Here is a 22,722-nt window from a genome sequence, read left to right as displayed (position 1 = left end):
TGATTAAAGTTTGGAGTTGACTGGCTCAGCTTTCATTTAGCTCTTGAAGCCCCACAGCATGATACGGAACATGTATAATGCAGCACTAATCTTGCATTAATGTGTTTACCCATGGAAGGCCCCATAGTCTTTCCTAAGTGGGGGAAACTGCTGTTGCCAGCTCTATATACAGCATAGTACATCTAAGGATACTACCCTTGTGGAGTGCTCAGAAGAGGGAAGCCAGGGATTGGGAGAGGCAGAAAGAAAACCTTCCTTCTTTGATGGGAAAAGGGGAAAGAGATCTGAAGAATAAGATATAGATGGAATAAAGGGCAATGGGGTATAGACAGAACCATGTAATTTTGGGCCAGTGAAACATGGTTTAAGGAGAAAGCAGTTGAAAAATGGGTATGAGAAGATGCTTGCAAATGCGGGACCTGAATGGGACCAAATTGGTGCAAAAATAGGGAGAAGGCAGGATGAGCTAGGGGGTAGAGTGAGTGTGCAGAGGAAAAAGGGGAGAACATGAGGTTCAAAGGTTTTTATGAGAGCTTGTGGTGCAGAACTGTGGTGCTATGATATTGGGGAAGAAGAAATAATGTTATGTGATGCAGAAAGGTACAACTTAGGGGCCATCAAAGCATTTTAAAAAGGTTATAAAAATATCGTTCCATAGTTACCATAGTGGTGCCACTCTTGTAAATTAAAACAAGTGAAAAAAGAGCCCATATGGATGTTACCCACTCTTGTTGTTGAGCAGCAATGTGGGAATAAGCATATCAGTAGATCAAGAAACTAGTTAATGCTTTCCCCATCCAGATCATTTCAGGAGTTGGATGCCAAAATTTAATTGGTGCCTTCTTTTTATCCAAGGGGGAGAATGAGGGGGGGGGGGAAATTAAAAGTAAAAATAAGGAATGCTGGAAATCAGTGCAGAGGCTCAACCCTCCCTCTGTTTGTTTCCCAGCTGCCATGCATCTGTTCAAGTCAGTTTGTTTTATTAATGCTTGCTTGGCCTAAAGCTATCAGAGAGATGATAAAAAATGCTGTGTTCATGCAGAACTGACACAAAGATTTTTTTTTCCTTCTGTAAAAAGAAAATTAATGATTGAACATAAGATTAAACCCAGAACTTGTGGTCTATCTCTAGCTCTCCTACTCACCATGTTATTATTATTATTTTAAATCTTCTTCAGAGACAAGAGAACAAAAAAATTGTTCTTCCACTAGGTTAGGATATCTGAAAGAGGTTTTAGGAAAGTGATATTAGAAACCATCACATTCGGGGCATGACTGCCTTGTTTTCCCTTGTCTTGTTTTTTTTTTGTCTTTCATAAAATCTTGATCAACTGATATCAGCGGGAAAGTATTCTGATTTCCCTCCCATTCAATAGTGCCTCTTCCATTCTTTTTCTGCAAATCAGACAGATGTAAAAAGGTAGTAGCAAGCCAGCTATGATTATTTCCTAATTCCCTAAGGTGGGATAGGCCTGTATGGTGTCTGTGCTCAGAGTCAGGACCCACAGTTAGAAGAACAGGCATGAGCTGAGTGCAGCAAGTCAATCTGGGTTTTCCTTTACACTGAATGCATGGAGATGTGTTGGCCCTCCCAGATAAACTAGACCGGAAACGTGACCAAATACTTCTACTTTATTGTTAGGCTACATTAACATAACCTTGCAAGTCGGAAAGTACAAATCTCCTGCCCTCCCTATTTACCACCTGAGTAATTAAGGCGGGCCCTTCCTACATTTCTTTCTCTGGCCATTGCTCTGTTGTGGGTTCCTTTCTCTTTTATCTGATTGTTCCCTAGATGGCATCTCTTCCCTCTGTCTTCCAAAGTCACCCTCATATTCCATCACAAGATGTCAAGACCCAGGATGTTAAGGGCAACTCATGGAGAAGGACTGTAGGAATGGAAATGCATTTAATCAATGGGTGGATTTGACCTAAGTGCTTTGAGATTCAGATATCTAAAGCACCATCTTTTCCGCTGTGGAACGGTCTGATAATAGCCCTTAGTGTGAATGCTGCTACATCTTCAGAAGTGAGTGGTGGTCAAGGTAGTGCACCATTTCTTGAATTCCCATTTGATACCAAACCACCAGGTGCTTACTCTACTATCACTTGGCGAATGCTATTAAAATAATAATAATAATAATAATAATAATAATAATAATAATAATAATAAAACATCTGGACATGTAGTGCTATTTGATTAGCTTATTTTGTTTGCAGGTTTGCAATTTCCTTCACATCTCAGCACCTTTCCTTCTTCAGTAGTGATTCTTTTCATTTTTATCATTTAGGCTTTGAAAGCTGTGTAGTAGCCAAAACGTAATGGGGAGAACCCAGAGCAGGATAGAAGAAAATCAATCTGGGCTTCTAAGTCCTCCTTCCCTCCCTGGCATGTTTTCCATTTGCTTCATCATGATAATATTCTGTCAGCCTCTTATCAAAAATCCAATTTTAATCGGTATGAATCAGTTATGGACATTGTGGCTAGCAATTATCTTGGGAACTCTGGAAAGACCAATTAATCCAAATCTTAACAATGAATTATACCCTTTCTTTGAAGTTTATAAAGGGAAAGGGGAAAAATGAAAATTTTAAAAAGAGGCTTGTCATCAAACAGTCGTAGGAAACAGAATCAGGAGATACTTTTAATTCATGCTCTGTTAAAAAATTATGTCCTTATGGAGAATCAGCAAGGACATTTATTACTGCTTAGTCCCAAGAAGGGAATGTGTTTGAAGTACCCGATTTCTGCACTGCTCATCCTTCCCCTCCTCCTTCTCCTTTCAATTTATATAGCCATCAAATAAATGACTCTGGGCAGTTTACAACAATTAAAACCGCCCAGAGTCCCTCTTTTGGGGGAGATGGGCGGCAGCAAAATTTGAATAATAAATAAATAAATAAATACATAATAAATACATAAAACACAACAAAAACAGAATACCATATATAAAAAATAAAAAGCATATTAAACTGATATAACATAATCTGCAGCCATATATATATATAAAAGCAAACAAACAGTAAACAATAGTCAACATAACCACTGTATAGGCTCTACCACATAACCAGATCCCCAAGTCAAATGGCAAAAGCACATCTTTAAGGCCTTACAAAAGACCAGTAAGCTTGGGGCCAATCTAATCTCCAGGGGGATGGTGTGGCCACCAAAACAGAAAAGTCTCTCTTCCTGGGTTCTGCTAGGTGACCTTCCCTAATAGACAGGACCTGGAGCATGCCTTTCCTGCCGGACCTAATGGGACAGGTAGATTATGAGAGACCACATGAAAAATGGACACAGGCTGGACACTGAGTGGTCTGGTGACCCCTATTTCAGTGATGGTTTGTGGCATGGAAAGCTTAATGATATTACTGACCATTGGTTATATAATTGGTGTACTATGTAGAGCCTGGGTTGGGTTGTCTGTACCATGAAACTACAATAGGGATGTTATTGGATGGAGAGAAGCTGCTTTAGGTCTAGCTGCAAACGTTCAAACTTTATTGCCGGAATTGTGTTTCCAGTTTGTTTGTATTCTTCTCCTCCTCCTTCCAGTCCCTTTTCTTCTCGTTATGTGTTGCTGATTTTTTCAAGCTAAAGAATGATATAAAAATTCTTTGGATACAGTAAAAGAAAGAAAGCTGTGGCCTAAAGTTCAGTCCACTTAATGTGTGATTATATGCCCACTTACCTGAGTGCAAATGTCTCAAGTCTTCATTCAAGGTGAGATATAGATAGATAGATAGATAGATAGATAGATAGATAGATAGATAGATAGATACTATGCTATATGATTGTTCAGCACTATTGTGAACCATTATAATGCACTGTAGTAAATGGAATATATCACTGGGTATTCAGAAGCACAGACCCAGTTTTTGCTCATCATTCCCCATCCAGAATGTATTATACTCTTGAATATCATCTCAAATTATTTTTCTTTCATCCAAAAAACAATTTGAACGTTGGACCATTTATATACCTAAAGAACAGCATTAAAAATTTAAGCATAGGAGCTCCAGTACAATCAGAGTGAAAGCAAGTAAAACTCCAGCATAAAAAACACAAGTCTACAAATGTGTATTAGATGGTACTGTTTATTCAGAAACACAGACTAGGGACTTATGGAAACATCAATTCCTTTTTTTTAATTGGCAATCAAAAGCGTGAACAGCTATGGCCTTTAGGTGGCCTGACTTTTTTTTTTTTCTTGATGGCTTTCTTTTCAAAACCCCACAAATCTAAAACTGTGTTAAATCACTGCTTCCTAATAGGCCAAGCTGCCCAGCACCTTGGCTTTTCTCCACTGGACCCAACCATGGCACAAATATGCTTTGGCAATACCTTTTTCTGCCACATCCCCATGATGTTGCCTCCCTCTTGTCCCCAGCTCAAAAGAATGAAGTCATCCTTAGCCTTTCTGGCTTTAAAGTAATATTTTCCCCCTTACTTTAGATTTTTGTTTTTGCACTGCAGGCTTAATCTGCTTTTCTCTTATGCCTAAACCGGCCAAAAATCAAGCCGGTTTTGAAATCCCTTTCTGGATTTCAACACTTCCCTTTGAATTGGCCACAGTGATGGCTCAATGTTCTGTCTGGACCCCGACTGGTAGATTCCCCTGCGTTTTTATCCCACCTGGACTGGTTGAAAAAAAAGGTGACAAGAAGACGGCATTATTTTATGAAAATTTATTTATTTATTTTTACAGAAAGAATGTAAATACAAGTTTTATAGAATTTTTTCCTGCCCCTTGGGCTAGAAAGTGAAAATGGCAGAATTCTTGCCAAATTTACTTATTTTTTAATAGGTCCGTGATTCATTGTTCCATCAATGAATCTTTAAAAAGAGGGATAGAAGATAGGTACATTGTTTCATCAGTTCACTTCTAAAACAAAAGACAGGTCCATTGTTTTATTGCTCCATTAGTGAATATGTAAAAAAAAGAAAAGAAACGAAAACAGCTTCTAGGGAATTTGGAAAGGAAAGAAAGAGGAAGGGAAGGGAAGGGAAGGAAGAAATGGAGGGTGGGGAACAGTGAATGGAGGGGAAGGGGCATCATTCCTGCTATAGTGCACAAGAGCCAACTGAAGAGAAGGCATCTGTATACAGAGAAATGAAGTATAGCAGGCAAACAGGATGTCACTGCTCGAGCTGGCCTGAGTCAGAAAAGTCTGATTTGTATGTATAGCAGGTGGGAGAGGTTTTACTCCTAGTGGGTCCAGTGTGGATAGAGGATGACATCATGTGTTCTTGTCCTTGTAAAATGGTAGTGGCCTGTATTTGCCTGTGATAACCTGGTCATGTACATCAGCCTCCTGATGCCATCAAATGACAGCCTCTGTTAGGCTTTGGCATTCATTAACCTGGAACAGAGATGTCCCCTGGAATGTGGGTGGGGAGTCAGAATCTGCAAGATGGTGGGTGCATAGATGCATCAGTGTAGTTCTTGCAGAACATCTATGCGCCATCTTGCAGATTTTGACACTCCCCCTGGATACCAGTGCTCCAAGGTCATGAGTGACAAAGCCTAACAGATTTTACTCACCTTATCACCGAATCCATCTATCTTTTTTATTATTATTTATGTTTCTTGTTAAAATATTGAAGTACAAAGAAAGTAGGAAAAAAAGCAAGATGATAACAAAAATGGCTGCTACCTTTGAATTACAAAAAAATAGTAAAAAAAAAAAAAGGAAAAGTAAATAACTTTTTAGGGATACATCCTCCTCTTCCATTCCATTTCTATTCCCAACCACTGGATCCATCTACCTGATCAATATCCATATCAATTTGAGTGATGCTTAAAATAAATAAATAAATAAATAAATAAATAAATAAATAAATAAATAAATAAATGAGAGAGCGAGCTAATATTGTTGGAGGAAAAAAAATCTATGACAACAATAGCAAAGTCTGTGTTGATGAGATATGGATCTCCTGAAGTCAATGAACCTGGGCTATCTCTATTCCAAGATATCCATAGAAGAGGGAGCTCATTGCCCTCTACTCACTGTACTAAAAGTCAAACTCTGCCTTTGAGTGACATGCCAGTGGCCACACTCCAAAAACTGTGGTGGGGTCATTTTCATTTAATTTAAGAAGCACATTCAGTTAATGAAATCCAGTTAGGATGATTAATGTTTGGTTGACTAATAATTTTTCTGTAAGATAAACAACTTTGGGAAGAACTCTGCGGTCCCTACCAATGATTTCAGGGAATAGGCCTAGTCTTGGGGACTCAGGACATGCTTAGTCTACTGCTATTTATCTAGGCACCTTTTGGAGCCGAATTGCTTTCCACAGTCTTCCTTGCTGGTGTATAAAAACACAAGTCAGTCTGTTCCATGTCTGCATCCTTTTTTTTTTTTTAAGAGTCAGGAAAAATATTCATATGTCTTTTCATGCACATATTTGGATATACAACAAGAGTCATTTTTCCCCATGCAGGCCTTTTATATAACTTCCCCAGATAGATGCATGGCTACCATTAAAGGCATTTTATGAAAGGCCAATCTGCTCTTTTCTTGCCCCCGTGGCCGTGGTTTTGAAAGTCAGACTATAATACGTTCCCAAAACTCTGAATATGTGCTGAGCTCAAAATAGTTGGTTTAAAAATATGAATTAGGGTTTTTTTTTCCTTTCCTTCTCCCAGTACTTTTAGCTAGCCAGTAAATGGCTAACAGCAAATATATTATTTCCTATTATTAGAAGAAAATTGAGGCTGTTTGGGATATCCTCTGTGCAATTCATCTGGGTGGTCGGCTTCAGAGGTTTGAATGCCTTTAACAGAACAGGAAGTGCTGTTTGAAAGCAAGTGTGAGGGAAATGTTTGACTTCAGAAGAAATAAGAGCCCCATTGGATTCATCTTTTCTCTTGTTTTGGTTATGTCAGCAAGAATATAAAACTCTATTCCAACAAAACTGTCTTTCAAGAAACACAAGCTGGCCAGCCAACAGACACATTCAAAGCAGAACTAATTAAGATCAAGTCATTGCTCAATAAATATGCAAATGAAAAATCAAAACAAGGAATTCTATTTATCACATCCTAAAGCTGCAAATTGCTCTGAGACTATTATAAACCACACTAGATGGGAGTTGGGGGATGTTAAATTTAAATGTGCAGGTTGATGACACAGAATGAAATATGAGAGTGGAGGTCATACTCATGGCTTCCAGCTTTCTCGCTTTCTTCTAATGATAACGGGTTTTTTTGGGGGGGGGGGTCATTTGTGACAAACTTTCTTTTTAAGGGAAATTTTCTTTCTTAATTCTGAGGGAAGCCAGGCAAGTGAAATTGCTCAGGAAAAGAAGGTGAAATATCTTGACCTATCTTCTCACTGAAACCTCTTAGTGGCCAGATGCCCCCCTAAAAAGTAAATTTTGGAAGCTGTAGATTGCACAGGTAAAGGAATTTAGAGGAAGACATGAAGATCAACATCCTAAAAGCATCACTAATAGAAAATGGTGGTTTCATTAGAGTTTAGACAAACAACGTTATTTACCTGGGCATTGCTAAAGAGCTAAATGAGTTTAACAGATTTATATTTCACTTTTCCTCCCAGAGCTCAAGGCAGCATACATAACATCTCCTCTTCTAGTTCTCCCCCATATGCTATAAAGTGTTGCCATGGCAAACGGTTTTCCTGCATATTCTCTACCACTTAGTCAATGTGACAAAAGAGGCTTTTGTTTTCGAATTGGACTATGAAAGGAGGAAAGCTTGCTGAGATGGGTGGCTATAGAAATCAAATAAATACATAAATCAGCAAACAAACAAACAAAGTATGTTGGTGAAACGTTCATGGCTGGAGCATTAGGTTTCAGAGGGAGCTGGAGGTTATACTTGAGGATCTACTGCACGGTCCAGCAGAGGCCCTAGCCACGGCCTGGAATAGGGAGGCGGCGGGGGCCTTGGACAGGATCGTGCCTGTGCAACCTCTCTTGACTCATCTGACCTGGCACTCCCCATGGTTTACGGAGGAGCTGCAGGTTTTGAAGAGGATTAAGAGACATCTAGAGCACCACTAGAGGAAGACAAGAACCGAATCTGACTGAACACAAGCTAGACCCGCTATTAAGGCCTACCTTGTGGTGGTAAGAGTGGCAAAATGCCAATATTTCTCTGCTCTTATTGCATCTGCAGAATGCTGCCTGGTGGCCCCGTTTAGGATTGCCCGATCCCTCTTGGGTAAGGGGGATTCGGTGATCCGCTTACAGGGCCATGCGGAGGAGTTTGCTGAGCATCTGCAGGGTAAAATTGCTCAGATTTGTTCTAAGTTGGACTCTAAGCATGAGGCACAGTCTGGGGAGATGCTGAGGGGATGTACTTACCCTGTTATCTGGGAACGGTTTGATCCTGTTGGGCCTGAGGAAGTGGACAGGATCCTCCGGACTGCAAATGCAACCACATGCCATCTTGACCCTTGCCCCTCCTGGCTGGTAAAATTGGCCCAGGAGGTGACTAGTGGTTGGGTCCAGGCGATGGTTAATACATCCTTGAGGGAGGGGGAGTTTCCGGCTGCCTTCAAGGAGGTGCTGGTACACCCCCTTCTCAAGAAGCCATCTCTGGACCCAATTTTCACCCTGTCTCCCACCTTCCCTTTTTGGGAAAGGTGGTTGAGAAAGTGGTTGCGTTGCAGCTCCAGAGGATTCTGGAGGAAACAGATTATCTGGATCCCTTTCAGTCAGGTTTCAGGCCAGGATATGGGACAGAGACTGCATTGGTGACACTTATGGATGATCTCTGGCGAGGGTGGGATGGAGGGAGTGCATCCATCCTGGCTCTTCTTGACCTCTCAGCTGCTTTCGATACCATCGACCATGGTATCCTTTTGGGTAGGCTTAGGGAGTTGGGGGTGGGTGGCCTAGTCTTGCGCTGGTTCACCTCCTTTGTCCAGGGCTGGTCCCAATCGGTGGTGATAGGAGAGGAGAGATCTGCCCCTCGACCCCTCCATTGCGGGGTGCCGCAAGGTTTGGTTTTCTCTCCTCTCCTATTCAACATCTACATGAAACCGCTGGGTGGGATCATCCGTCACCACGGGATGAGATATCATCAATATGCTGATGATGCTCAGTTATATACATCCTGGGTGAGGTAAGTGATGTGGTAGCTGCCCTCTCCAGGTGCCTGGGGGCTGTGTGGGTCTGGATGGGGAACAACAGGCTTCAACTGAACCCTGGTAAGACAGAGTGGCTGTGGGCTGATGTTCCTCTGTATCTGGGAAGTTATCAACTTTAGTTCTGGATGGGGTTGCATTGCCCCATTCAGACCTGGTGCATAATCTGAGGGTCCTCCTGGACTCATGACTTCTGCTTGAAGAGGAGGTGGCAGTCATGGCCAGAAGGCCCTTTGCAAAACTTCGTGTTGTGCAACAGTTATACCCTTTCCTGGATCGAAAGGTTCTCCGAATAGTCACTCATGCGTTGGTCATCTCCCACATAGACTATTGCAATGCGCTCTACATGGGGCTACCCTTGAAGAGTATCCGGAAGCTTCAACTGGTCCAGAATGCAGCTGTGTGAGCAGTTATTGGTGCCCCAAGATTGGCACATGTGATACCACTGCTGCGCGAGCTGCACTGGGTACCAGTTTGCTTCTGGGGCCAATCAAGGTGTTGGTTTTCACCTTTAAAGCCCTACATGGCATGGGGCCAGGTTACCTGAGGGACCGCCTCATCCCCTTAACATCGTCCTGCCCCACCCAGTCATGCAGAGAGGGCATGCTATGAGCCCCGCCGGTAAAGGAATTCCACCTGGCAGGGTCCAGGAGGTGGGCCTTCTCTGCAGTGGACCTCTGGAATATTCTGCCCCCGGAGGTGAGACAGGCCCATTTGCTCCGGACTTCTGGAAGAACCTAAAAACCTGGTTCTGCCGCCTCGCTTGGGATGGGAGGGGCACCAGTTCATCCTGGGGGTGGCTATTATAGATCTCTCCCCAACAAACAAGATCTGCGCTGCTGGACTTTATGTTTTATATTTGTTTTATTTTTATAGAGTTATTTATATTGTAATTTATGTGTTTTAATTCTGATTGTAAACCGCCCAGAGTCCCCTTTTTGGAGGAGATGGGTGGTGATGGAAATTTGAATATATATATATGGAGATAGCTAAAAGATGGATGTGTGCATGTCCTGTCTTCACTGTATAGTACTCTCTCCAGTAAGTCTGTAAGTCATTAGTCCCCAGGGTAGTTTTTTTTTTTTTTTTTAGCTAGCTAGCTAGATATTTAAATGCTGCTTTAAAAAGTAAAACTAGGACCAACTTTTGCTGGCTTACACTTCATTATACCAATCTTCTTCTCATCTCCTAAGCCTAGAATTTGCAATATGTGCTTGGATGCTTTACAAGATATTACTGAACACCTTTTTGCTTCCTTCTCCATCCAATTCAATGTTCTGTTTTCTTTGTGTGTGTGAATCTCTGGCAGAAGCAACAACAACTGCAGCCTGGAGACTGATGATGAACTTCCCTATGGGGATGAAGTGGATTATAACACTGATAGTTGCTCTGATCAAGAAGCAGACTTTTTGGACGTGGACAGAGAAATCCAGGAATGTCCCTTAAAGGGTTGAAAGTCGAAAAACCGAAGCAGAGGCCAACATAGGTGGATGGATACCCCTTCCTTCCCCTCTTCCAGCTCTGAAGGAGACTTCTGTTTCTAGCCAGTGAGCAGCCAGACTCAAACTTGTCCCACCACACTGCTCTGGGCCTTCAGTGGAAACTGGGGACAGGGCTGAACACCAAGTTCCCAGCAAAGAGGAAGCAGGTCGTCACTTCATCTGCTGCTATTCTAGTGACAACTAAAGCCTGAGACGCATTGCTCTTCAGAACAGATTCCCCCACTTTTTTTCTCTTTCTTTTTGCTGTTAATAGTGTGATGTCATAGAAGGAGAGGGAGGGAGGGAGTTTTGTTTTGTATCAGTTAGACCTCTGTGTAAATGACCTTCAGCATGATCTTCACTGTGATCAGAAAAGGTTTGGCAGGATGGGATTGTTATAGTAGGTCCTCTCAAGGGTAGTCAAATCCTTTAATCATTTCTCAGCAGTTACGGCCTCCATTTGCACCATTCAGTGGCATGTCCTTCCTTCTGCCATTGCAACTATTAGCAACAACTAATGGGAAGAAAATGCCAAACGATGGGAGGGTAAAAAGTGTCAGAGTGTATTTTACAAAGGGGTCTTCAGTTTTTATGGGGTGTGTGTGAAAGGAAGGGAGACAGATTCTTAGTGATGTGTCTTCTTATGGAGATATATGGCACAGCATATGTTCCATGGTAGAGCAAATATTTTGGTTGCAGAAAGCTCCCAGTTCAATCTCTGACATTTTCTGGTAGGGCTAGAAAAAGTCCTGGCTGGACAAGTGTCATACTGTACGTCACTCCCCAGATTTGAATCTTGACCCTCTTCCTTCTGCCTTTTTGAGTCAATGGCCATGTATCTGTTGTTTCCCAGCTTTGAAGATCTCATGGTTACAAAATACCTTTCTGTAACCTGAGAATCAGAGATCCCCACATCACCAGCTCCAGCCCTTAGGCATCTAAAGGGAATTTAGAAGTGTTTAATTGAAAGTATTAATGGAATTTAGAAGTGTTTAATTGAAAGTATGAATATTTGGGAATACCAATTAGTTCACAATTTCCTATCTACTATTGGTGAGTTCTCCCTCTCCATGAGATATTGGTAAGTTCAGGGGACCCCACAGTTGTAGAAATATGGGAAAATACCCATCCATGTGCAAAGTGTTAAACAAATAGACATTAAAATAGTTCAGAATAGTCTGAACATGGTCAATAGTCCAGGAATGATAACAAGTTGGGAAGAAAGCAATTTGGAAAATGGAAATGGGGGCACAGAATGGACTCCTGTAGAAGAAGGTATTGCAGATTGTCTAGCTGGAGCCTGCATGCTGTGACTTTTTGTTGCACACTCTACTGCACACTGAATAGTGAAACACACATTTAATGTGGTATGGCATGCACCACTGGAGTGATCTCTTTTTAAAAAAGAAGGCCTGCCCTTTTTTCAAGTATAAATTTTGGAAGGGAAAAGAAGTCTTATGAAGTTGTCACTCTGCACAACAGCTCTGGCTTGGTCCATCATGGAACTGGACCTCCACCATATGTGCCTTCACCTTCTTGGAAATGTGGCATTAAGTGCTGACTCTGAGCACCATGCATCTTGGTTTCTACTGAAGGGCATTAGAATTCTTTGAGGAAGTCATCTTTCCTCCAGGGTTTAGTGGTGCATAGGATTGCCTTTCTCTGACCTCTGTATTGTGAACATGTTTGTTTTGGCATATGTAAAAAAGAGTGAAAATATTTATTATTTTTATTGTTAAACAGCTTCCTGGAGCAGCAGAGAAAACCAACACATATTCCTCGACAGAAAGTGCTACTCTTTATGTGCTCTTCTCACACGTGGGGTCATATTTATGTTCAGGCGCTGCAGAGTCACTGAAAGAATATGGACCTTAACAGGATTGCATTGAAATCAGGGCTAGCCTGCAATGCTTCAGCAAAAGATTAAAAATAAAAAAAGTCACCTTCTTTTTGTAATGGATGGCTTTCCAGCATGGCTTGAGGAAATGTGTGCTGATAGGCTGATAGTAGTCTCTCTTAAATCTAGTTTGATTGCAAATTTGGAGAAGTCATCCAAATCTGGTGCAGTTGGATAGATTTTGTCCTGGTCTCTCTCTGATCCCTGAGAGGTTGGGATTGCACATGTCGGGGAGTGGAAAGGAAGAGGTTAAAGTGGAATGTGGTACCAAATACCAGCAGCGAACAGAGAAGAGGCAAGGACACCAAGTTGGTGTATCCCTCCCTCCCTCTTTCCTCTCTTTCTTTGTGTTCCTTAAGGGTTAGGAACCTTGCTTATTAAGTTTTCTGTTTGTGGCTTACAATAAGATATAACTGGCAGAGCCCAAAGAATGTTTAAAGAAATATCATATTTCACCTAAACCGAAATTCAGAGGAGATTAGAGCATTAATCCATTTAACCTGTTCTATCTGGAAATGGCTGTCTGAAGGATAAGGAACATCCTCCCCACCACCACCTTTATTTTTTTCTGTTAAGGACTGCTTGAGCATCATCTCTTGAAGTTATGTGCCAAGAGTTTGCAGAACCAGCATCAAAAGCAGCTAAAATTTTAGTGACCTTTTCTGTCTATATACAGTATGTTGGGTATAACATCTCATCATTCATACCAGCCTCTCTCTCTCTCCACTTATTCTGGAACGCCAATTTCCAGCAACGCCAATGATAGGAGATCCTGAAGGACTGTAGTTTACTACACCTGCAGAAGCACAAGTTCTCTACCCCTGATTTCTTGAAGCTAAGCAGATCTTTCCTTGATCATGGCTCAACCATGATTCAACCAAGCAGGGCTTCCAAAGACATTTTATAGTTAAACATTGCTATTCAATTGATTTCAGCCTTTCTAAACAGAAGAGTTGGACCTATCAAAATTGCTGTCAGACTTGTGTCACTGGGCCATTCTTTGAAGGAGATGCACATTCAGACTTTTGCTGTTTGGATTCCCTTTACTGAAAGTGACCCAAGCAAAGTCCGTTTCTTTTCCCATGTTAATAAGACCAGGACTCAACTGCTGCTGCCTGCTGTGACCTGAAATCTCTGCATCCTTGCTCTCCATAATATATACGCAATCCTGTGGCCAGCTAGTTATGTGGCAAGCAATAACCTTTTTGCAGCTGAAAGTTGTTTCCTTTGATGCCTTGCAGAACTTTGGGTGAGTTTGAAGCACAAAATAAATAAACAAGGGAAGAGAGAGAGAGGGAGGAAGAAGAAAAGAATGGCAGGAGAGAAAAGGCATTCACTTCCATGGTATAACCCTGAGGCCTGCATTGGTGAATTGGTGCTATCAGCTCCCAAATCTTTTTTGATTTACTGACTCAAAAAACAGCAACAACAGCATGATGAAGTCTAGCATCCTGTTTCCCTTCTGAGCTATTCCATGCTTGCTGGATATTCATAGGTGCAACGCTAAAGTAATAATTCTCCCCATAGCTGCCCTACAGTAAGTGTCTTCTACATAATGGAAGAAGCCAAGTACTCTAAAGAGATTCTGAGTTAAAACCTGGGGCACTTCCTTAGGGACACAGTAACATGGATTTCTCCCATCCTGGAGCTGGCAGAAAAAAACATGTCGACTTGTTCCAATAGAAGAGAATCTCTGTAGCTCAGGGTTGAACTGTGGAGTCCTTGGTGCTCTCTGAGCATGGTTGTTGGCTTGCAGACATTTCATTAGCCAACTAGGTAACATCATCAGTGTTGCACTGATGCTCTGATCAGCAGAGTGCACTGATGATGTTATCTAGTTGGGTAATGAAATGTCTGCAAGCCAACGACCAAGCTCAGAGAGCACCACTTGTTGACTTCTGTTGGGAGAAGAGGGAAAACAGTGAAACAATTAAATATGACTTCATGTTACCTCTACAGCAGGCTGGGAATGAGGGAGGTGATGTTATGAGGCTGTATCCTTTAAAAACATTTAGCAAGGTGCCTTTATGACATGATTAGATGGTCATGATGGTGAGTCTTAATACTCTCCATAAATCAGATGTGTATTTCTCCCACAGTTTTCTTCCCCCGTGAAAAGAGGGGTCTCTTTTTCTGCCTTATTCTCAGGCTGTTTGAGAAGTTCTCTCCAATTTCTCTTAGACCAGTGTAAAAAAAAATTCTGCAACTTTCTGTAGATCAGTCTAAAAAAGAAGTGTTAGACCTTGAGCATTGAAAGGAGGTATGATGTTTTATGGAAAAATGCATTTTATCTTGATTAGACAGATGTAATGGTTCCCCATATGCTACACCTTCTCCATTTTTAAAAATGTCTGTTTGGTCTGTTGAGCCATGGATAAATACAGTTTTTGTTATATTCCTGATTTATGTCTCAAGGTTCTTCTTTCTTTCTTTCTTTCTTTCTTTCTTTCTTTCTTTCTTTCTTTCTTTTTGTAAAATTTGTTTAGCTCTTCCTGTAAAAATGCAGATTTCCTTTCCAAATATCAGTAATTTTTTTAACCACATACTATGTCTAATCATTGATCTGGATCTGCCCTTCTGCATTATGTGAAGTTTCAACATGAAGGATCATGAGGTTCATTGTACAATTATTTTTCTAGCATTCAAAGATCCTTGGCTACCCACATTTCAAATAAACCTCAGGAGAAGATATTACATCTCTGGTGATAGATATCCCATTTATCTTTATGGAATACATTTTCCTAGTCAATGTGCCAGTTTGGGCTTTTGGGGAAGGTGATAGGGTTTCTGCTGCAGAAGAGCCTGGAAGAAACTGATCATCTGGATCCCTGGCAATCAGAGTTGAGAACTGAAACTGCATTAGTCACTCTTGGGAATGACCACTGGGATCTAAATGGAAGGAGTGCAGCTTTCCTGGTCCTCTTCATGGCAATCATGGCAGATTTCTGGATTATCAACAATGGTTAGGAGTTGGGGGCACTCTATCATTACTCCCAGAATGGGAGGTTCCAGTTATAATTAGTGGGAAAGGAGTAATCAAGTGCCTGGTCACTCCACCATGGGACACTGTAGAGTTCAGCATTCTCCATGTCATCCCAAAATAGTAATTTTGTTTGTTTGCGTGTTTGTTCAGTGATTGCTACTTCAGGCCAGGCAAAAGATGCAATAAATGTTTTGTCCAACTGCTTAGAGACTGCCAGAATCTGGATGGCAAAAAAGAAGCTAAAGCTGAATCACAGCAAGACTCGGTTGCTGTATACCTAGAAGCCTTTGGATTCTTTGGCAACCCCTTCTCTTGATCTGGAAGGGATCTCATTCCTTGGAGGAGCAGGTCCATGACTAATCCATGACTAGTAGGTTCTTCTAGACTCACAGCTACTACTAGGTGAATCTGTGGCTAGGAGGCCTTTACCCGCTGTGGCTGGTGCAACAGTTGCAGCCCTACTTGAGGTGGAAAGACTTAGGGATGGTAACTCATGCCCTCATTATGTCTCAGCTAGGTTTATTTATTTGTTGTTCAAATTTCTATCACCGCCCATCTCCCCCCAAACAGGGGGACTCTGGGCAGTTACTGTAACTTATGTTATCTGGGGCTGCCCTTGAAGACTACTGCCACATAATGCATCAGCTTGCAGGCTAGCAGGTAAGCACCATTTACCAAGGTAACACCTTTACTGGGGGTGCTGCATTGGCTACTAGTTTGTAGGTAGATTTTAAGATGCTTATCGAGCCTAAATGTCTTAGGTCCAGGATAACTGAGGGACCATCTTTTCTGGAGGGGATCTACTCTTCCTGTTTAATTGGCAGAGGAAAAGATAGTCTGAGTTCACCCTCTGTCATCCTTGTGAGGTAGTCCAGGCAAGAAGCATGCCCAGCACTGGCTCTAACTTTATTGTAAGGTTACATTAACAGAACCTTGCAAGTGTGAAAGTACATCTCTCCCCCCTCGCCTTTACAGCCCATGGAACTAGGGAGGGTCCTTTCTGAGATGTTTGCTGGGCCCCCATTCCTTCTGCAGACTCAGCTGCCACTTGTCTGACCATTGTCTCTGTGGCAGTTCCTCCTGTCTCCCGTCATTCCCATACACCATTCCATCCTCTGCAAAAAAGACAGGTGAGCTCAGGAGCAAGTTATTTGGGTGGTGGCTCCTGTTCTTTGGAACATTCTAACCCCTGAAACTTGCAGAGCCCTCCCACACCTGTAATTTCAGAAGGTCATGAAAACTGACTCTTTATCAGAGCATTTGGAATGTAGAACTGCAGCCTGGAATGCTTTATCCCTGAAGGGCTTTTTTTTTTAATGATGGTGTTTTAATGTTATTTCATGACTAATTATGTTTTAATGTTTATTTATGTTATGGTTTTTTTTTTTTTACTATCATTCTTTTAATTAGGCTGCCCAGAGACTTGGGAACAAGGCAGGCTGTAAACTGTGGAAAATAAATGTAGTAAGGATAGAGAAATGGGAAAATGGGATGCGGTGGCGCTGCGGGTTAAACCGCTGAGCTGCCGATCGGAAGGTCGGCGGTTCGAATCCGCATGATGGGGTGAGCTCCCGTCGCTAGTCCCTGCTCCTGCTCACCTAGCAGTTCGAAAACATGCAAATGTGAGTAGATCAATAGGTACCGCTTCGGCGGGAAGGTAACGGCGTTCCGTGTCGTCATGCTGGCCACATGACCTGGAAGTGTCTACGGACAAACGCCGGCTCTTCGGCTTTGAAACGGAGATGAGCACCGCCCCCTAGAGTCGGACACGACTGGACTTTACGTCAAGGGAAACCTTTACCTTTACCTAAGGATAGAGATGTATGTATGTGAAAGAGAGAGGGAGAAAGAAGACAGAGAGAAAGAGAAAGAATGCAGTAGATTAATTAAAAGTGACAAAGAAGTTGCTGCTGGTGTCATCTGTTTCCAACACTTGACTGCCAAACACTGCAGACACATAGAGACATTAAGGCAAGGCAGTATATATGTCCCACCAAGACTAACTCTTTCTAGTTGGTGTCCCAGAAGATTCTTCATTTCCTGGGTGGGAATTGGTGGTTTCAGCATTTCAGATGAAATGTATAGAGATGGGGCCAAGTATCCATTGATGTTATGTGCACACATGCACACACCCACTCATATTTATCAGTATAGCTGTGGATATTACTTATTGGATTAACTGACTGTAAGATGGTTTTGTGCTTCAGCTTAATAGCAGTGTGTGTGTGTGTGTGTGTGTTCCTGTGACAATCTGTCACTACACTGAAGTTTTTGGCCCTTCCCCCCCCCACCTTTAAATGTAAAAAAGTCCATATTTTGGCAGACAAGTGAAAAAAGCTGGCATGAATTCAGCTGCCCTTCAAAATAGCCAAAGGGATGAAGTAGATGCAGCAGAAGAGAGGTGTGTTTCAGACATAAGGAACAGTCATTTTTCGTCATCTTCCCATAAGGTATTCAACACCCCCATCCCAAAGGCAATGGAAGCTGCTTGTGGGAAGGAATGTCAAATATTTCCAGGGATGTGCTTCCTAGTATACCACTGAGATTTGTCTCTCACGCTGTGCTAAAAAATGTTCTTACATTGCCCCCACCCTCCCAAACTGAATGAAAGAGGATTTACCTTCAAATTTCCTTCAAAGGAGAAGGGAGATTTGTGACATTCTCATGAGTGCACTTAGTAAAGACTAGATAGTCAGGGAGTACGTGTAAAAAAATTTTCTACATTTTTTTTCTCCTTACCAATTTTCATTCAGTTTGATGAAAGAGAATACACTTTATTGCAAAGTAGAATTTCAGTGAAATTCTTACAGGTTCTTACTTTAATTACTTTTTGTTATATAATGGGATATATAATATGCAAGACCAACAAAAAAGAAATACAGTGATGGTTATACAGTTAAAAATAATCCTACAAGCTTTATTGTGATTAAAATAAACTGGGGCCTTAGTAGAGATTCAGGAATGCTGACTGTATAAAGTTTAGTAACCAATGCTCATTTCTATACTTCTGGACTGACTAAATTCCTCTTAGAGTCAGTCTTCATCCCTTGGTCATCTTTGGAAACTTCTCATTGACTTTTGCCCAATGTTTCACTTTCTTTGTGGTTGATTATGAGTATCTGGCAGTTCTGATGCCTCTTAACCTAGATTGCTTCTGATCAGGCATTTCAGTGTTCTGCTGATTAGACATTCCTACAAATTGGGCATCCATCAGGATTCCAAAAACTTAAAATAGGCAAGCAAAACATTCATAGCTTGCATTAATGACAACGTTACTGTATCACCAAGACTCCGGCAGAACCTCTTAAAAATTAATCCAGTAGGATAAGGCAGGATCCGTTGTTTTTGCAATATTTTGGAAGAGATTGCATTTCCAGACTGGGGAGAGGAGGGAAGGGAAGAGAAATAGCCATTAAATGCTGCTGCAGTTCTAATTGCAGCCTGAAAATATTCTACTATACTGTAACTAGAAACTTCTGTGATGAAAGTGCATCAAGATGTCACTGGTGTTATTATAAATAGTAAAGGTAAAGGTTTCCCTTGACATTAAGTCTAGTCGTGTCCAACTCTAGGGGGCGGTGCTCATCTCCGTTTCAAAGCCGAAGAGCCGGCATTTGTCCATAGACACTTCCGTGGTCATGTGGCCGGCATGACTACATGGAACACTGTTACCTGCCTGCCGAAGCGGTACCTATTAATCTACTCACATTTGCATGTTTTCGAACTGCTAGGTTAGCAGGAGCTGGGACTAGCAACGGGAGCTCACCCCGTCATGCGGGTTCAAACCGCCAACCTTCCGGTTGGCAAGCTCAGCAGCTCAGCGGTTTAACCCGCAGCACCACCATGTCATAATAGAAAAAACATTGGTAAAAAACAGCCATCATCAGCTACAGTTAGACAAGCTGATTTTAAAGTTACTAATGTTAGAAGGACAGATTTCCAGTTAGTAGGATCTACTTGTTTTGGTCTTTTTCCTAAATTAATTGAGGATTTTAAAAAAATGACCCAGATTCATATGCTTTTGTGTGCATCATTCCTGATATATACATACATACATACATACATACATACATACATACATACATACATACATATCCTTTTTTCCCCTGTTATCTTAATACACAAGTGTTTGCAAGCAATTTTTCCCTAATATAATGTATTTTTGTTCACAATCTTTACAAAAGACATGTGTTCGTGCTTTTCCTTATAAACACATTTTCTGATTCAAGAACTGCATCACACAGTTCAGAGAAAGGGCATATTTCATAGTACAGCTGGGTTTTGATTTGTGTTTTGGTTTATGAAGTGTGAATTAGGTAAGATGGCTTTCAAAAGGAAACTGAGATAATTTCAGCTCCATCTCTAATTAGACTTGGGAACTTTGTCTATGTGAAGCATATGCCCTTTCGGTACACTATGTTTTTTGAGAGAAACAGGAGGAGAAGGTCAAAGAATATGGAGCAGAAGATGACTCTGATTCAAAGGCTCTTCTCTATTCAGGCAGTTAAATTGTATCTTTTGGTGCATATCTAAAAGAATTCTCCTGCAAATCCAACTCACCCAGTTGGTTTCCTGGGCATTGCTGCAGAAGAACTAAAGGCTGGAATTTTATTTCGAATATTTAGAAAACAGTCCTTCTTGACTTAAAGAAGTGGAGGAAAAGAAGCCAACATACAATGATGGTTCCCATTGCAATGTGTCAGTTAACTGGCCACCCACAGGAGGCCACTAGGACTGTTGCTTAGCAACTTCACATCATTGTACAAAATGCTGTGAACAGGCAGCACATCTCAGGAGGTGGGGGAAAGGGAAAGAGAAAAAGCATCACCTGCCTTAGCAACAATGCAGCCCTTTGTCGTGGATTACGTTTCATTCTGTTCTGAGTGACTGGTGCCTTTGTGCCAAAGTAGGAGAACCTGAATGCTGCTGAGCTGCTTGTTTTCCATCTTCATGATTTTCAAACAGGATAAAGGGCTCTTCATGTATTAATGTGTTTTGCCTTTAAGCAAAGTGAAACTCTTGATGACATGGTAGATAAATCTTCAGTGACTTTGACAGTACAGTTGAGGGAGACACATAGGGAGGTGAGATATTGGGTTGAAATTCTATATGGACTTAAGCTGTATGCTTAAGGATAAATGTAATATTAACCAGCTTTCTGCCATATGATAATCTCCAGATGTGCTGACTTCAACTCCTATAATTCTCAGCCAGCATAGAAATTAAGTCAATCATATTTAGAGGTCACTTGTTTGGAGAAAAGCCCCACAGAATTAATTCAAGTCAGTAATTTGCTCACAGGCTTATAACCAAATTTGACTTCCCTGCATAATTTTAAACATTTCTTTGTTTCCCCATCCATTTCCCTAAAAACTATATAAAGTGTGGTGTTGGATTCTCTGTTATAGATTCCATTCATTGGTTATCCAATAATCATTTGCATTTGATTGATTAGCATGACATTTGTCACACCCTAGTATAGTACAGAATAAATTAGTATGGTTGGTCACACAGCCAGGTGTTTAGACTGGATTTGGCATTTCTATCCACCTATCGAGTCCTTCCCAAGGACCTGAGATATATTTTTTTTATATTAATAATAATAATAATAGTAATAATAATAATTCAGGGTTAGTTTTCATAAAGTTGTCTTCAGTTTGAGTCTTTTGCTGCTTAATGAAGTAACAAAAGCAAATGACTTGATGGGAGCAAAGCTGAAATCCATGTGCACTTTGGACTTGGTCTCAAAATATTCACACACCCATCCATGCAGACAGTCCCCTTGGTTAGCTAGGCACAAAACCCCTAATGTGACAATAAGAGTCATAATTATATATCATTATGCCAGCAAGATGTCATATTGGCACAGCAATATAACATCTTGCTGATATAACAATATATAGCACTAAGCTCCTTTTTCATTAAATAAATCTTGACTGCTTAGTTTCACAGAGCGCATTAAACTCCAAACCATGTTTTACCAAACGCAACACTGGATTTGCACAACATGCTAAGTCAAAGCCAAACAAAACCCATCATGATGGCTTAGAATGCTGGGGCAACAAAGCCTCTCCTTTGTTAGGTTATAGCAGTTGTGGATTTTTAAACTGGGAGGAAATGAGAAAGAGAGATATAACACTCTGCATAGTGTGGCAATCAGGAAACATGAGGTCATTCAGTCAGAATGGTGGGAGGTTTAGGGCAGAGAACATGGAGATGCTGCATGTGTGCATAATTTACCTATGGAATTCACTACTTAAGATAGGTTCATGGAGGGGAGAAACTTTATCAGTGGCTGAATGTTATCTTTAGGATCTCAGTCCTAAGGATAAAATTTGGTTTTTTGTTTACCCATGGACTTCTATGGGAATAGGGCACATTCTCTCTCTCTCTCTGTTTTCTTCCATCTTAAAAAACTCCACCTAATCACTTTGTCTTCTAGCTTCATCCTGCCTTTGTTTTCTCAGCTGCAGCTCCTAAAAGTTGTGTATCTTTTTGCATATTCCTGCCATTTGAATATCCTTAGTTCTTTGTTTGCCACTAAAAAAAAAAACATTCAAAGCTATTAACCTAGTAAAGGGGTGATTTTTGTCAATGGCTGCATACTTTCAAGGGTATTCTCTTGGGGGCTGCAAGTGGTCAGGGCTCAAGCAAGCAGTGGATGGATCCAGAGCAAAATCATCTGTTCTCTTTTGGACATGCTCTCCTGCTCCTCACGCTGCCAGCTGCATGAAGGGAACCGATCAATCTTACCAGAGGTCTGAGCTGATCTTGAAAAAAAAATTGAAACTGGGTTTAAGACTGCAGGTTGCCCATCCCTAGCCTACCGATTGCTAAATTTGTTCAGCCAGTTCTGGTTTTCCATTAATTCTGAATCTCAGTAATATATATATACTTAAATATAATATATACTTAAGACTAGCTGCCAGCTAGGGACGCGGTGGCGCTGCGGGTTAAACCGCTGAGCTGTCGATCGGAAGGTCGGCGGTTCGAAACCGCGCGGCGGGGTGAGCTCCCGTTGCTCGTCCCAGCTTCTGCACACCAAGCAGTTCGAAAACATGCAAATGTGAGTAGATCAATAGGTACCGCTTCGGCGGGAAGGTAACGGCGTTCCGAGTTGTCATGCTGGCCACATGACCCGGAAGTGTCTATGACAACGCCGGCTCCAAGGCTTAGAAACGGAGATGAGCACCGCCCCCTAGAGTCGGATTCGACTGGACTTTACGTCAAGGGAAACCTTT

General features: G+C 41.5%; 1 protein-coding gene across 1 annotated transcript in view; it reads left to right on the top strand.

The window, feature by feature from the left end:
- Positions 1–11,325, top strand: part of AGBL1 (AGBL carboxypeptidase 1) — a 336,673-nt gene extending 325,348 nt beyond the window's left edge. The window contains exon 23 of the mRNA XM_063314373.1: positions 10,430–11,325. Within this exon, the coding sequence (XP_063170443.1) occupies positions 10,430–10,574 (145 nt within the window). The 3' untranslated portion in view covers positions 10,575–11,325. The remainder of the gene's footprint in view (positions 1–10,429) is intronic.
- Positions 11,326–22,722: the final 11,397 nt, after the last annotated feature.

The sequence above is a fragment of the Candoia aspera genome, chromosome 13 (genome assembly GCF_035149785.1).
Source record: "Candoia aspera isolate rCanAsp1 chromosome 13, rCanAsp1.hap2, whole genome shotgun sequence".
Taxonomy (NCBI): domain Eukaryota; kingdom Metazoa; phylum Chordata; class Lepidosauria; order Squamata; family Boidae; genus Candoia; species Candoia aspera.
This window is presented reverse-complemented; position numbering and strand designations above follow the sequence as displayed.